Below are 14,015 nucleotides of genomic sequence, written 5' to 3' on the forward strand. Positions count from 1 at the left end.
GCCGCTTCCAACGCCCTCAGCTGGGGAGCGCGTCCCCTTCCTGGCATTCTTCAGCCGATGGGTTTTAATTCCGTTCGTATCCACCAGACCAGCCCCTGATTGCATTTCCGTGCACACGAACCTTTCCTTGGGACGATTTCCCGTGGTTTGATTGAAGCTCTGTAGACAAGACTCCTGGGGGTGTCTTCTGTACCCGTGGACATTACTCCCCAAAGGTCCCCCGAATTACTCACATCGGCTTGGCGTAGCTTCCTTGATGCGTCGGACTCTTTACCAGACGCCGAACAGGGATTAATAATAACGATCAACCCCGGGTCGTGACTCTCGCCGCGGAGTTTGACGTCCAAGCCACCCAGCAAGGCCCCCCAGCAACAAGAATAAACTCCGGACGAAAAGCTGCAGGTTCCGGTCCAAACCATCCCCTTGGCTGGCAAAAGATCTCGACATGCATATTAAACAGGCTTGATTTGGTCCGCGAAGAGTATGCCCTGTTATTGCATGTGCAGTGAGGGTGGTAAAACAAACAACCGCATTGATGTGATAGTCACGTGGGACAGCCATGATCGGCCTCAGCTGCCACACGTGATGTCGACGCGTCTTCACCAGCACTACAGAGCACCCCAGAGTACTTTGTAGCGAGACAGCCCCAGGTAACGGAGGAAGGGGCTCTAAACACGCAACAGGACCCCGGATAGACGAGCAACTCTCCCATTCACGACAACTTTTGGAAAAGCCGCGAGGGTATGTATCAGTCTCCCCATTTTTATGAGGCTCGAACGTCCTCGCCCCAAATGCTTCCGGAGGCACAAACCCCATTCTCCAATACTCGGTACAGCAACCTATATATACCCGTCGCATGGTATACGTCGTATGACTAGGACCGAAACTCCATGCTGAACAGTTTGTCCCAAGGTCTCTCCCTCGGTTTCGCCGAGGGTGATGGAGTCGAGACAGCCTCAACTCCCGTGGTAACACCAGGATGCTTCGCAGGGCTTGCCGCTGGCGTCGTTGCATTCTGTTTCTTTGGTCTATAGGGTGATTGTGATGTGCTTCCTGGAGTGAGGGCTGAATATACCGGTCTCTTGTTCAGCCGTTGCGCCAGAGACGATTCATGCTGCGTCGCTTTGAGGGCGGCGTAGCCAGACGCAGAGGCTTGAGGATATCTTTCCCTCGCGGCAGAGCCCGCAAGCTCAGAAGTCGCAGGGTTACCACTCTATTTTTCTCATCAGTCGCTGCACGTTTTGCTCTTGTTTATGGGCCGAGAAGAAGATCTCGCCTCACCACTTCAAAGACCTGCGCATCCTCTCGGTCTGTCTGGCTTGCTTCGGTGGGACGGCGCACGATACTGGGTACACTGGCTGTCCCAGCTTGGCCTCGACCTTGACCCGCAGCTTGCACCATCGTTGAGCCCGCTAGACCCGGCCCTTCAGGCTCGTCATTCTCATTTTCTGCATCTGCATCCGCGTGGGCATCATCGTCCGGGATGGCCACAGTTCTGCCACCCACATCATGTGGAAGTGGACGCCTTTGCTCAACGTCCGTGTCGCTGGAAATAGGCGCTAGAGGTGCAAGCTTCGATGAAGGCATCCCGTCCTTAACGCTGCTGCTCCGGTCGAGAAGCTTGCCCTTGAGATCCACGCTTTTCTTGCTCCCCGAGCTCGACCGCCGACTATCCAGGCTTTTGGTAAGTGTTTTAGTAACCATGGTCGTCGTGGCACTGGTGCCACCTCCGCCCATCCCTATGCTTGACTTGTGTTCCTTCCTGCCCAACCCCATGTGTCCCTTGACCTCGACGTTGCTCGCGGTGACGGTTGACTTTCCGACTGAGGGGGTGCCAGGCGCCCCCGATTTCTCCTCCTGCGCATCGATCATATACCACCTTAACCCATCCGATAACTCGAAGGGATTCTCGTCATCAACACTCCTCATCGACCCACCGTCGTCCACCACCGTACTGGCTATCCCCACAGTTGAGGACGAGGTGTTGCCACGCATGCTCCTACTCAGATCTACCACCCTCTCTTCTATCTTCGTGATTCGTGCGAGCAACCAGTCTCTCGATTGCAATTTGTGCGCATCCTGCTCTCTCAGAAAGTAATGCGGTGCACCGACATTGAACGCCGCCCAGGGTCTTGTCGCTTGATTCCTCGTGGGCAAAAACAAAGCCAGATCCCCTTCCTTAAAGCTCCTATATGCGATTTTATCGTGCGCCTCGGCCTGAGAGCGGTGCGTTCGTTCTCTGTACGCGCGGGAATCCTTTTGGTATTTCTTCGCCAACGTTTCGACGTCCTTGTAGCGCTTCGTGATCAGGTCAATCGTGCTGTCCATGTCAAGCCTCGATAGGGTGGAGAGGAAGCCAGAGTATTTTGTCGACTCCGAGGTGAGATCGTTGTCGGACGTCCAATACAGGGTGTCGAGGTCTGAAGGATCGGAATAGTGTTGTGGGGGCGCTGAACCCGAGATGGTCCGCCTCATGGAAATGCCTGGTCCCGATCCCTCGTTGCCACTAAGCACCGCGCTCGCGTTCACTTTACTCGCGCGCTGAATTACGAGCATATCATCCTGGCGGGAGACATAATAGCCAAACTGCTCAAGCATGCGAATGATCCGATCGTGATGGTGGAACAACCTCTCAGAAAGCTGTTTTGCCCTTTCGCCCCTCTTGTCGAAATGCTTGCGCAATTTCTCCTGTTTCTCTGCCGCATTGACGGCTTCCCGATTGAGATCTTCAATTTCATGCTTCAGGCGCTGGATGAGACCCTCATCTTCAGCTTTGCGGTCCATTAATTGCGCGACTTTGATTTCTTCAGACTTGAGTTGCTGGCGCAGGGCATCAGAGCCCGTCTCTCCAGCAGCAAACTTCTCGCGTAAGGAATCCATTTCGGCGCGCTCGCCCGCAAGTTCAGATTTCAGCACAGAGATCTTACTTCGCTCCTGTTCGAGGTCTTCCCTCAGTTCATTCGCCCGCATTTCCATTGTGGACAGTTTGTCTGTGAGAGTTTTGATCTCGCTTTCAGCGTTCGACAACTTCTCCTCCAGCGATTTGTTCTCTGCAGTGGCGAGCTGGAGAGAATCGTCAAGGCCTCGAGCGTGAATCGCGGCACCTTCGGAGAGAATCTCCAATGCGTTAACGAGACGGCGAAGATCATCTGGGGGAGAACCTGCTGGTGATAGGTTCGAGTGTGCTCCTTGAAGGATGGGGATATATTCTTGCTGCTGATCTTCCATTGAGCGCAGTTGGTTCGCCAGGGCCATATTCTGAGATTGTGCGGCTGCCCGTTCTTCCTTGAGTTGGTGAAGTTGGCGATCGAGCGTTGCTGCTCGCTCGCGGTGCGCGGCTGCTTCTTTTCGCGCCGATTCGACTCGGCGGTCTGACAGCGCGAGATCATCTGCAGAGGTCTTCTTTAGTTGTTCCAACTCATTCCGTAAGTTGAGCACTGTTTGATCTTGTTCAGAACGAAGATGGTCCCTAGAGTCATTGAGACGATCAAGCTCTTCCTCGGCTTCCTCCAGTTTGACTTTGAGACGATGCACTTCGTCGTCCAGCAGTTGTCGCTCCTCTTCAAACTCTTGCTTCTGCGCCTCGAAATTGGCCATCAAGTCTCGCTTGACCAATTCCGCTTCCTGCATTTTGTCTCTGCTCTCGGTACTGGAACGCCGTTCTGCGTGAGCCTCCTCTTGCAGCTTTTGGATCTGACTTTCTAATGCAACGATTTTCTGCACCAAGGACTTCTCGTCCTGATTATTGGATAATCTTCGGAGAGACACTGATGACCTGCGAGACAGGTCGCTATGTCTGTGCAGCGGACTCGGTGAAGGGGTCTGTTGTCTCTCAAAGTCCGCAGCGCTGCCAGGCTGGAAGATCCCGCTGGCAGGCCGGCTGAGCTGGCTTTGACGGTGGAGGAGGTCTTCCAGCTTCCGCACTCGACTATCGGAAGCGCGAAGCTTCTCCTCAAGTCTTGCTTTCTCGTCCTGTAGACCTCTGACTTCGTCCCCGCCGCGGAGAGCAGCACTCTGACTGAGATCGTGGATACTCCCGTTTTTGAATGGCTTCGTCTTCTGCTTGCGAACTGGGGCATCCAGATCTTTCATTCGCTGCATGACCGACTGTACTGCATCGTTGATACCGAGCGCCCTCAGGTCGTCAACCCAGGCGAATATTTCGTCCCTGCTCACGAACGGCCAGGAATTCCGTGGGGCGGTCGCTTTGAGATCGATGAGTGCATCTTTGGCATTCATATCCTCATTCAAGAAGTCGCTGTGCGAAGCCGTCCATTTCTTTCGCGTTCTTTGCTCTTCCTCGGTCTGCTGGGAAAGATCTTCATGGAGAACGTCGACCTCTGCCCGCATTCGCTCAGTCCACTCGGATCTTCGCGTTGCTTCCACAAGTGTGGCACCATAGACAAGTGGCAGCTGAAAGACCCGATTAAGGGCTGTAAAGTTATCGTTGTCGTGGAAGTCGAGGTTTGTGATGCCGGACTGCAGTTCTGCGAGGCGAGATTGAATACTGGAAATGAGTTGCAGAGTCGAATACCAGTCATGAGACGCGGTGTTTCGTGTCTCGGATGCACTCAGGGAAGCCTGGATAATTTCTTCCACGACACCGTGCATGGCAGGCAGCAACTCGCGAGTATGAACTGCAGCCTTTCTTGACGCTGCAACCACAGACTTCTGATTGTCCTGCATCTGTACGACGTCTTGATAGTCGGAGCTGATCCGCTTCGCCAGTGTCTCGGCCTCGTCCAGTAGAGCATTGGTGTCGAAGTCTGGCACCTGAGTTGAGCGAGTCTGAGCTTCATCTGTATCCTGCTTTAGTTTCTCCATGCCCGACTGCAGTTCACGTAGCCTCGTCTCAAAGTCGGCCGAGCTTTGTTGAACACTCTTTGCGGCAGCCTGCAGGCTCTCTCGGTCGACCAAATCGAAAAGAGTTCCAACCGGTGCTGACGGGTCTTTGCCATCAGGCTCAGCCGGGCGCCGCAACACCCTGACCACGTCTTCACGGACAGGAAGCTCTGCAAGGGTGTCCACACCCGCTTGCCAGTCTTTGAGGACCTCCCGATGTTCTTGTATATAGCCTTGAGCCCATTGGTTTGTCTCCTCGAACCTCTGTTGCAGCGTCGTGACGTGGTTTCGCAGGTTGTCCAGGGCGACCTTCATGGACCTGGCAATGACCGATGCCTCCTCTGCACATATTTCGATATTCTCCACTCCTGTTCTGGCAATCTCAAATGCCTCCAGCGCCCACGTTCGCCGAGAGTTGAACAACTCTTGCCATGCTTTGAGGCTGGTCTCATCGGTGAGATACGAAGGGGGTTCGGAGAGCGGTTGGAGTTGGACATCCTCACGGGAAGGGGGGCTGGAGTCCGGGGACAGGAACTGCTTGTCGTAGACATAAACCTCCTGTTCGTTGTTGAGATTCTTGACAATCTTGCCGCGAGCCGTCATCAAGATCTGGCGAGAGGCGGGAATGGCAGTATTGGCCTCGAGCCATGGCCGCAAGTTGTCGACTCGGGCCGCGGGATCGTTGAAGGTGAGCAGGCCGCCGGTGTGGGAAAGATACGCTTGTAACGCCATGGTCTCCCCCTTCACCTCCTCCTCTGCAACATCTCGAGGTCCAGGCAGATCTATCAGCGAGAGAGGGAGTCGGAGATAGCATTAGGCGGAATCGTAATCCACACCGCGTCGGAGAGGCAGCATGTGGTGTGAATGGATAAAATTCTTAGTCAGCAAATCTCCTCGGTTCGCCTTTCCTATCGAACTCGGCTAGTGTGACCATGCGGAGTATGCCTCAACGGCCATGTCGTTGGGCGTCTGGCGAGGTGGATATATCCTAATGAGCAGTTGATCTTTGCAGCTTTCGTGGCGAGAAGGCGGGACACACATGTGAGGATCTCGCATGGGTTTTATATATCTGCGAGGCTCTGACAATTAACTTATCTCACCTTTGGCAGGGGGTCACAAGACATCAGAAGGTCATCTGGAAGTCACTCAGTTCCAGTTTAACAACAATCAGGTGGACCAAACATCCCAGCCCACAATGAGCAGCTTTCAAAACATCGAGAAGCCATCCTTCATGTGGCACTGGAGGAGTTGGGATGATTTCAAGGCCGCCTCGTTGTTCACCCTTGGCAACTATGCCAACGTCATTCTGTTGGTTGTCTTCCTCGTTGCGGCCCTGAACCAAGTGAGGGTCAAGAATGTGAGTTGTGAACCTCATCACTACAAGGCAGAGATCTGCCTGGGTCCAGTCCAACAGACAGCATTGACCCCTCCGCAGAAAGCTGCAAAGAAGATCGGGTTTGAGAACCGATACCTCAAAGCCTCCGAGTTCCCTCCCGTAGAGGAGCAAGAGGATTTTGACTGGGAGACCACTGAACCTCTCCGTATCCGACCCTTCAAGTCGAAATATCATTTGACTATGGGTAAGTTGGCTTTGGATTGTGCCTCGACGTTCCCCGGTCCTTCCAAGCGAAATCTCTTCTCTTGTTCATACAAGAAGAGGCTGACTCTACACGAGCCGAATCTGACGAATCAGCACTTGAGAACCTCCCGCCTTCGGAGCTACTCATGATGGACAGGAACTACGCAGATCGCATTGCCTACCGCCGCAAAATTATAGCCGAGCACGGTGAACACGTCGTTGCCGTCAATGACGATTACCGCATTCGTCCGGCCGTCGTGGAGCTCTATCAGTTTCTTCTCGGCACGTATCTGCCATTACGCTTTCCGAGGATGTTTAAACTGCACGAGGCCGATTACGAGGAGGGCAAGACGTTTATGCTAGAGAACTTGGTGACCAAGGCACTCTTTCCCGCGAAACCCTCGCCTCGGACGTCCACGAAGACGTTACTGGAGACGCTCGGCCGCACCCTGGATGAAGACTTCCTCTTCCTCCTTCCCGAAGAAGGGGATCCGAACACCGAGAAGAAAGAAAAATCTGACGAGAGCTCCGACGACGACGCGAAATATATCCTTGAAGCCTACGTCTGCTGCTGTCCCAGCGGTTTCGACCCCCTCGAGAAACTCGGGCATCGCCTCGCCAAAATCCACGGCCCTGTGCCCGGTTATCCTCAAAAACTGGAAGCGTCCATGGACCGATTCTTCTCCCGGCTCGAAGTGGGCAAGTACGTCCGCCGCGTCAACTGGGCCATCACGACGAACACCGACCTTTATGCTGCGGGACCCGGAACCAACCACGCCCACGAAGGTGACGAGGTGGAGGAGCTCGAGGATATTGACGTGGATAAGACGTTCCTGAGGTGCGAGAGGCAGACACTCCACAGGCTACCCAAGAGTGAGGCGCTGGTGTTCGCCTTCAAGACCTATCTGTATCCGATCGCCGAGGTGAAGGCGGAAGGAAAGGGAGAGGAGCTTGCAGAAGCCATTGATGGACTGAAGGAAGGCAGTGTCCCCGCAATGCACTTCTACAAGAGAGGCGTGGTTTGGGGGGAGGCGGTCAAGAGGTATCTCCGAAGCTGAACCGGGCTTCAAGTCCCTCGGGGAGGAGCGATACCAGAGGTGGAGATGGGGTAACAGTACACGGGTAAATATGACGATTGTTTCCACGATATATATATACGCCGATATGTGATTGATTGACTGATTCGATTGACTACGATCTTACATCTTTTCGTCTCGGGAAGAAACCCTGTCTTCTGCCCCTAAAGCCTTGTAGCGAGACAAAGAGCAATACTACAAGAGAGGACGCAAGGCCAGCTGTAGACGCCGCCTCGAACTGCCGGACAATGGCATGACGACAGCAGAGTTGAGGAACAGGGTGTTGAAGAGTAATGAGTGGGATGGATATGCAAGCACAGAGAAAGAGGCGCAGATGATTGCCAAAGGGCGTGTCAGGTCTATACGCATTTTGAATCTTCAGCACAGAGAGATGCGGAGTAACGTCCATCGACATACACTTGTATTGTGGTCTGTTGACATCTAAACGGGTACGGGAAAAAAATTTCTATTGCACTCGTCAAAACGGATCTGAACGAGAGGACTTGCGAACATGTTCACGCCTCTTGGCCTCTGGGGAATCATTCGGTGTTGTGTCTATCTATCCCAACCGCTCAACCACCTTGATCAGGTCCGCCGTGACGCCCATGGCGGTGACCTCACCACCTGCGCCCGCTCCCTGAATGACCAAAGGGTTCGCACCGTACCGCTGGGTATAGAAGCAGATCAAGTTGTCACTGCCCTTCAAGCCGGCAATGGGCGACCCCTTCTCCACCATTTCCAATCCCACCTTGACCTCGCCCTTAGCCACGTCCACCGAGCCGACATACCGCACAACCTTGTTCTGAGCGGCGGCCTGGGACTTGTACGTCTCCATCTGGTCGTCAAATTCGGGCAGACGAGCCATGAAGTCGTCGCTCGATTTGGCCGACTCGAGTTCTTTCGGAATCAGACTCTGGACCGGGAAAGAATCAGGTCCCTGCACTTTCAAGCCGGCCAGACGCGCGAGGATGGTGAGTTTCCTCGCGACGTCCATCCCGTTCAGGTCGTCCCGGGGATCCGGTTCCGTGTATCCCGCCTCTTTCGCCTGTTTTACGATCTCTGACCATTTCCCATTCCCGGATCCATCGACGGGACCAAAGGAATTGAACAGGAATGACATGGTGCCCGAGAACACGCCCTCAATGCGTGTGACCTTGTCACCCGTCGCGACCAGATCTTTCAATGTAGATATCACGGGAAGTCCGGCACCCACGCTGGACTCATGGTAGACCATGGCCCGCCCATTTGCCTGATCGACTGCGGAGAAGATATCATTCCAGAGCTGTAAGGTGCCGGAAAAGGCCTTCTTGTTCGGCGTCACAACACTTATTCCCTTCTGTAGAAAGGATGGGTATGCATTTGCGACGTCTTGAGACGACGTATTGTCGACGAGGATAACCTTTCCCGGCGCAGACGAGAGATAGTTGACGAGTTCATCAGGGATAGAGAGGAGCTTTGAGCTAGAGGACTGCAGATCGGACGGAGAAACAGGGGAGTAGGACGTATTGTAGAGTTGTTTCGAGGAACGGGACAGGAAGATCAAGGAAGGACGCAAACGGGAAGGTAGCGACGAGACCTGAGACAGAAAACAGGTTCCGACGCCACCGACGCCAATGACGGCGAGATAGATGCTAGGTGAGGACATATTTGAAGACGATCAAGTAGTGAAAGCGTCTCGACGTGCTTGCGTGCTGAAAGGAAAGCCGGCGTTTGAAACTTTTTCTCTGCTGGGACTCAATTGTATGCGGGGTAGAACGCGCGGGACGACAAGCTGTGGGCTGTGGTGCAGTCTCTTCAAACACGACAGGCACGTGCTCCAGTGTACGTATCAACGACAACAAGGTAAGAATGGATGAGGCACCCACCCGATGGGCTGTTCAACGTCGGCGGTTTATCGTAGAACATCATTGGTTTTGTACATCGAACCCAGGAAGACCGGCCTGTCCGCCGATATCCTCCCAGAATTTGGCGTAATCCACCCCTTTCTTCTCCAAGCGAGCCCTCAGTTCGCGGATCGCTTCAGCCTGTCGTCCTTGGGTAAAGCCTCCAGGCTGCGAGGTCTCATACTGGACAATCTCAATCCAGCGGAAGAAGACTGCTTGGGCACCGAGATCTGTAAGAATGCGTCTGAACCTCTCCACGGTGCTGTCCTGCTGTTGTCCGTTGGCGGTAAGGTCTGTCGTCTCATGGACTTTCCAGACCAACCACTGCTTCTCATGATATGCCAGAGCTAGATTCTCCAGTTCTTTTAATTGAATCACTCCTTTCTCCACTAGCCTGTGTGCGTCCAGCATTGCCTTGTAGTCGAGATCCCAATCCCTGTCAAGGAGGAGAAACCCGGTCTTCTCAAGAATCTCATGCCGCATGGCTGGATCGACTTTGACTTTGATGGTCAATTCGTCGTCCAAATTCCAGGTCTTTGCTTCATCTGGCTTGTCTCCAAGAAGCAAAGGTGTATCCCACAGCCGGCCTCTGCGAACAATAATCTCCGTATCCCGGAAACCCATCGTCATCCTCCATTCCACCGGACCCACGGATCTCAACAGCCTGCTGCCAAAGACAAATTCTCGGGGCCAGCTTCCAATCCAACCAAAGATGACATAGTCGAGCATGAGCAAGGCTGTTCGTGAAATGACGGCATTCATAAGCTCACCCACCCCTGCAGTCTTTGTGTCAATTTTATAAGCAGTGTCATATCCAAATATCGTTATTATTTGTTCCAGGTAAACCGGCACGGCGTAGTAGAGACGGAAGCAGAGCGCGGTCGTAATGGCCACATTGAGGAGGGCGGGGACAGCGAATACGCGCTTCTTGAGACTCGGCGGCGTGTGGTCTAGGTGAACCAGGTATATGTGATCCGTGGGAAGGGTGGCAAGGAACGGTCGGAGTGAGGTAGGGGCGTATTGAAAGGGGGCGGGAGGATTGGAGGCAGTGCTCGTAGGTGGCTTTGTGCTGGTGGTCGAGCTGGTGGCAGGTCTGTTGGCTCGCTTTCCAGCGCCACGAGCCATCTTGTCAGGGTTCGGCAGACAGACCGCCGTTACCACCTTGTTGCTGGCGCGCAACAGGCACGCACGCAGAACAGTAATGGCGACGACAGGGTCATGGGCTTCCACATGCGCGAGTCAAGGGTATCCACGTGACATGGGATTACTGATTCAACGTCACGTTACATATCGCGCAGCCCGAGGGTTTAATCTCGGACTCCGTATTCTCAGCTTCGCCTCCTATTCTACCAATAGGGAGGTTTCAAGTCGTCGACCTTTCTTGTATATGCTCATTGCGGGAACCATGACTCCCCCTTCATGGTAAGCTGTGCCATTTGCCAGTCGAAGCTAAGCCCCAGGCGAGGGTTGAGGCTTGTACAAAAGCTTGGTGACATGCCTCGCGCTGGGGCGATTCGAGCTGAATGGCAAAGCTGACATGAACTAGGGGCTGAGATCCAGAAATTGCCCAATCCAGCGCCTGCCACACCCTGTGCAATCTGGATCTGCTACTATATCAGGCACATTCTGCTTACAAGACCCTGTCGTCCAATGAAGCCGTGTCTGAGGTGCCGAAGCTTTTGGTACAAGTGCTTATGCTCTTACCTTCCCCTCCCATGCCTGGCAGTGGACGTGGTATCTGTGCGACGCCACAGGTTTCCCTCATAATACCAGCCCTTCGCTGACCTCGCGACGCCCTTTTGAAATTCCCTTTGCGAAGCGGTGCGCCCTGGGTTTCGCTGTCAAGTCCAGCCTTCCTTTCCACCTTTTTACTTTCGAACCGAGTCACTCCTTCGTTGATTAACCTGGCTGTTATTTGATTCTGAAAGCCCAATATTGACCCTCCTCTTCCTCAATAATACTCAGATATGGACAACATTCCAGGCCGCTTGTACTTGGGCATCCGAGACGCGGGAAACGCAGCATCTAACCTGGCAAATGGACATTCCTCGACAACGACTTCGTCCGTCAACAGCAAAGTTACCCACGCTCTGGGCAAGCTGGCTCAAGCAGGAGTCGCCGACGATATCGTGTCCTCAGTCCTCGGCATGCCCACCACCACATCCACTCGCTACCCGGAAAAAATCACTCATGCAGCGGAAAAATTGGCCAACGCGGGACTGAGCTCTGACAGTACCCCGTCTCTACCGTCAACGCGCACCCATGGTCTCGCCACAAAGTACATCATTGTAATTGCTGTTGTTAGCGCCGTCGTCCTCCTCGTCCTCTTGACCGGTGGATGCCTGTGCTGGAGACGGTACAAGAGAAGAAGAGCCTACAACGTGGTCAGCAGAGGCGTGGACACCAAGGGCAAAGGAGTCATGCGCGAGAAAGAGGACATGTTTAATGCCGACATGGGAGAAGCGGAGAGTTTCAACGTGGATGGTCAGAAGCTGACAGAACGCAACTTCGAGAGTGGATATGACAAGGTTGACACTGGTTATGAGGGCACAGGCTATGGAGCAGTGGAAGAGCATGGCGGCGACAAGAGGGCGAGACTCGAGGCTTGAGGCTTGAGACCGGAAATGCGATCCTGGAGATGCCGCGATCTATCAATGTAAATGTGGAGGTGATCTATCTTCCCAAGAGAATGACGAGCACATGGCGTTTGTGAAGGACATCGCACCTGAGGGAAAATCAGAATGGTCCTAGTTGGAGTTGAGGTCAAGTTGTTATCGTTTTCTTGTTGTCTTCTCTCAAGCCAGACTTCCCACGTTCGCTTTCTTTGGTGACGTCTCTCTTCAATCCGCATGGCCGGATGTTCTTTCTTTTTGATTGAGGCGCTCCGAAAAACCAAACTGTCTTTTTTGATCCCGCGCAATCTTGATCTGTTTCTCCTTGAGCCGGCTTACCTGTGTGGCTGCCAGCCATACGTCCACGCCCTTGTTAACACCACGCGGATGGAAGTGGCAATGCTGACCAAACAGGACCTGACGCGCAGATCGCGAACCATAGGTGTTGAGATCTGCCTTACAGGGCGCGGCGCAGCATTCGGCCACGTTAATCAGGATAACGGGCTTATCCAGTTATCTCCTCATCCATTGCCTGGAAACCTAATGTACAGACAGCTTTGAACTACCTGAGCGGGCTCGATTTCTATGTCAGACTGTATGGATATCCATGCTCACCGCTTCTCCCTATGTGGGAGACTACTCGACTTATCCTTACCACTGCCCTATGCAAGAAGATCTACTGCTATGCGACAGCGCTTTACATACCTACGCCTGTCAGTCATCTAACATGGCAATTGACGCTTCGAGATTCAAGGGAAATCGACGGGAGAAGATCTCACCTCCAGGGCATGCCGCCAGGATCATCTCACTTTTTCCAAAAGCTGACAGATGGCAGACGCCATTGCAAAATCACGTCGCGATTATGTCTCGAGGTTTGTCGATGTGGTGGCGGGATGTCCCAACGGAAACTACAGGTGCTGGGGCGTTCTCGAGCTCGCCATCCCTCTCGTCGGTCTCCGTGTTCTCGAACCATGGATTGTCCAGGAAGAACTGATGGCCCTCCACCAGGGATGGGAACGAGGCTGTCACTCGGTGATTTAGTCCTGTAGGGCGATATTGAAGCTCCTGGAGGTAGCCAGTGCTGTCTCCCCCCTCCAACCCTGCCTCCGGTTAGGCCATGGATGGACAGGGAACTGGCCAAGACATGTCGTGCCATATCGAGCTAGCGTTCTCAACACCACACTCATTATTCAATTCCCCCTTTTCAAAAGCCTCACCAGCCCTTCACATTGTCAGCCAATCGACTCCGAGCGTGGGCCTCACATCTGCCCGTATAGCAGCCTCAAGGCGTTTATTGCAGAAGGCTGCTGCCTCTGCCTATATCAAATGCTCGCTTGGTCCTACTCTCTGCGTCCTTCTCGGAGGGTTGTGTGTCGCACTCTTCTCGTCTCGGCCACCCTCAAACTCATGAATTTCCTTGCCAGTCATTTCTCAAAGCGGGTTCGTTCAATGATTTCTCCCATATCGTCCGAGACTGCCACAAAGCCACCGTCCCCCATGAAAACGGCCGGTGACAAGGTTGACAATCAACTCCTGACGCCGGCCAAGACTTGGTGGAAAAGAGAATTGAATTTGCAGAAGACATGGGCAAGCCGAAGGCTACGGCCTGTTTGCCAGCATTTTGACACCTAGGGGTGACCTGAGGCACGGGGCCGAAACCCGTATATCGGACTGCAAGGGAGATTGGTGTCTTACCGACCAAATGCTGTCAAACAAGGCTGTGAGGCTGGAATCAGCCTGGACGAGACGCCACAATTTCTATTTCGGCCAGGTTTGTGACACGACATCTCAAAAACTCAGATGGCTAGCCTTCGTGTTGTCTGTCAGCCATCGACCATTGCACCATCTGTCAAGTTGTCTATACGAGTTTCAGGAGCGTGTAGTAAGTTTTGGTGCTTTCTGTCTTGCCCATCTGATTGCATTTCCCTGGGTCTAGTTCTCTGTGGCTTTCTTGGGTTTGGCAACTTCGATTGCGATTTGCCAGTCACTATGTTCCTCCTGGGAATAAGGCTCATCAGCCTAT

At 53.6% G+C, this 14,015-nt stretch overlaps 5 protein-coding genes across 5 annotated transcripts; 2 read left to right on the plus strand and 3 right to left on the minus strand.

Annotated features, from left to right (window-relative positions):
* Nucleotides 1-874: 874 nt before the first annotated feature.
* AYL99_02364 (hypothetical protein) lies at nucleotides 875-5,574 on the minus strand (the record flags this gene model as incomplete). The annotated part of the gene is made up of 2 exons (XM_018833880.1): nucleotides 875-1,213; nucleotides 1,282-5,574. 2 exons carry the CDS (start codon nucleotides 5,572-5,574, stop codon nucleotides 875-877), a joined length of 4,632 nt encoding a protein of 1,543 aa, XP_018696504.1.
* Nucleotides 5,575-6,037: 463 nt separating this feature from the next.
* Nucleotides 6,038-7,479, plus strand: AYL99_02365 (hypothetical protein; the record flags this gene model as incomplete). Its single annotated transcript, XM_018833881.1, has 3 exons — nucleotides 6,038-6,199; nucleotides 6,278-6,422; nucleotides 6,518-7,479. 3 exons carry the CDS (start codon nucleotides 6,038-6,040, stop codon nucleotides 7,477-7,479), a joined length of 1,269 nt encoding a protein of 422 aa, XP_018696505.1.
* A 577-nt stretch (nucleotides 7,480-8,056) lies between these two features.
* AYL99_02366 (hypothetical protein) lies at nucleotides 8,057-9,142 on the minus strand (the record flags this gene model as incomplete). Its single annotated transcript, XM_018833882.1, has 1 exon — nucleotides 8,057-9,142. One exon carries the CDS (start codon nucleotides 9,140-9,142, stop codon nucleotides 8,057-8,059), a length of 1,086 nt encoding a protein of 361 aa, XP_018696506.1.
* Nucleotides 9,143-9,401: 259 nt separating this feature from the next.
* On the minus strand, nucleotides 9,402-10,505 carry AYL99_02367 (hypothetical protein; the record flags this gene model as incomplete). The annotated part of the gene is made up of 1 exon (XM_018833883.1): nucleotides 9,402-10,505. One exon carries the CDS (start codon nucleotides 10,503-10,505, stop codon nucleotides 9,402-9,404), a length of 1,104 nt encoding a protein of 367 aa, XP_018696507.1.
* An 842-nt stretch (nucleotides 10,506-11,347) lies between these two features.
* Nucleotides 11,348-11,989, plus strand: AYL99_02368 (hypothetical protein; the record flags this gene model as incomplete). The annotated part of the gene is made up of 1 exon (XM_018833884.1): nucleotides 11,348-11,989. One exon carries the CDS (start codon nucleotides 11,348-11,350, stop codon nucleotides 11,987-11,989), a length of 642 nt encoding a protein of 213 aa, XP_018696508.1.
* Between the last annotated feature and the right edge of the window lie 2,026 nt (nucleotides 11,990-14,015).

This window comes from Fonsecaea erecta (genome assembly GCF_001651985.1).
Source record: "Fonsecaea erecta strain CBS 125763 chromosome Unknown Scaff2, whole genome shotgun sequence".
In the NCBI taxonomy this organism is placed as follows: domain Eukaryota; kingdom Fungi; phylum Ascomycota; class Eurotiomycetes; order Chaetothyriales; family Herpotrichiellaceae; genus Fonsecaea; species Fonsecaea erecta.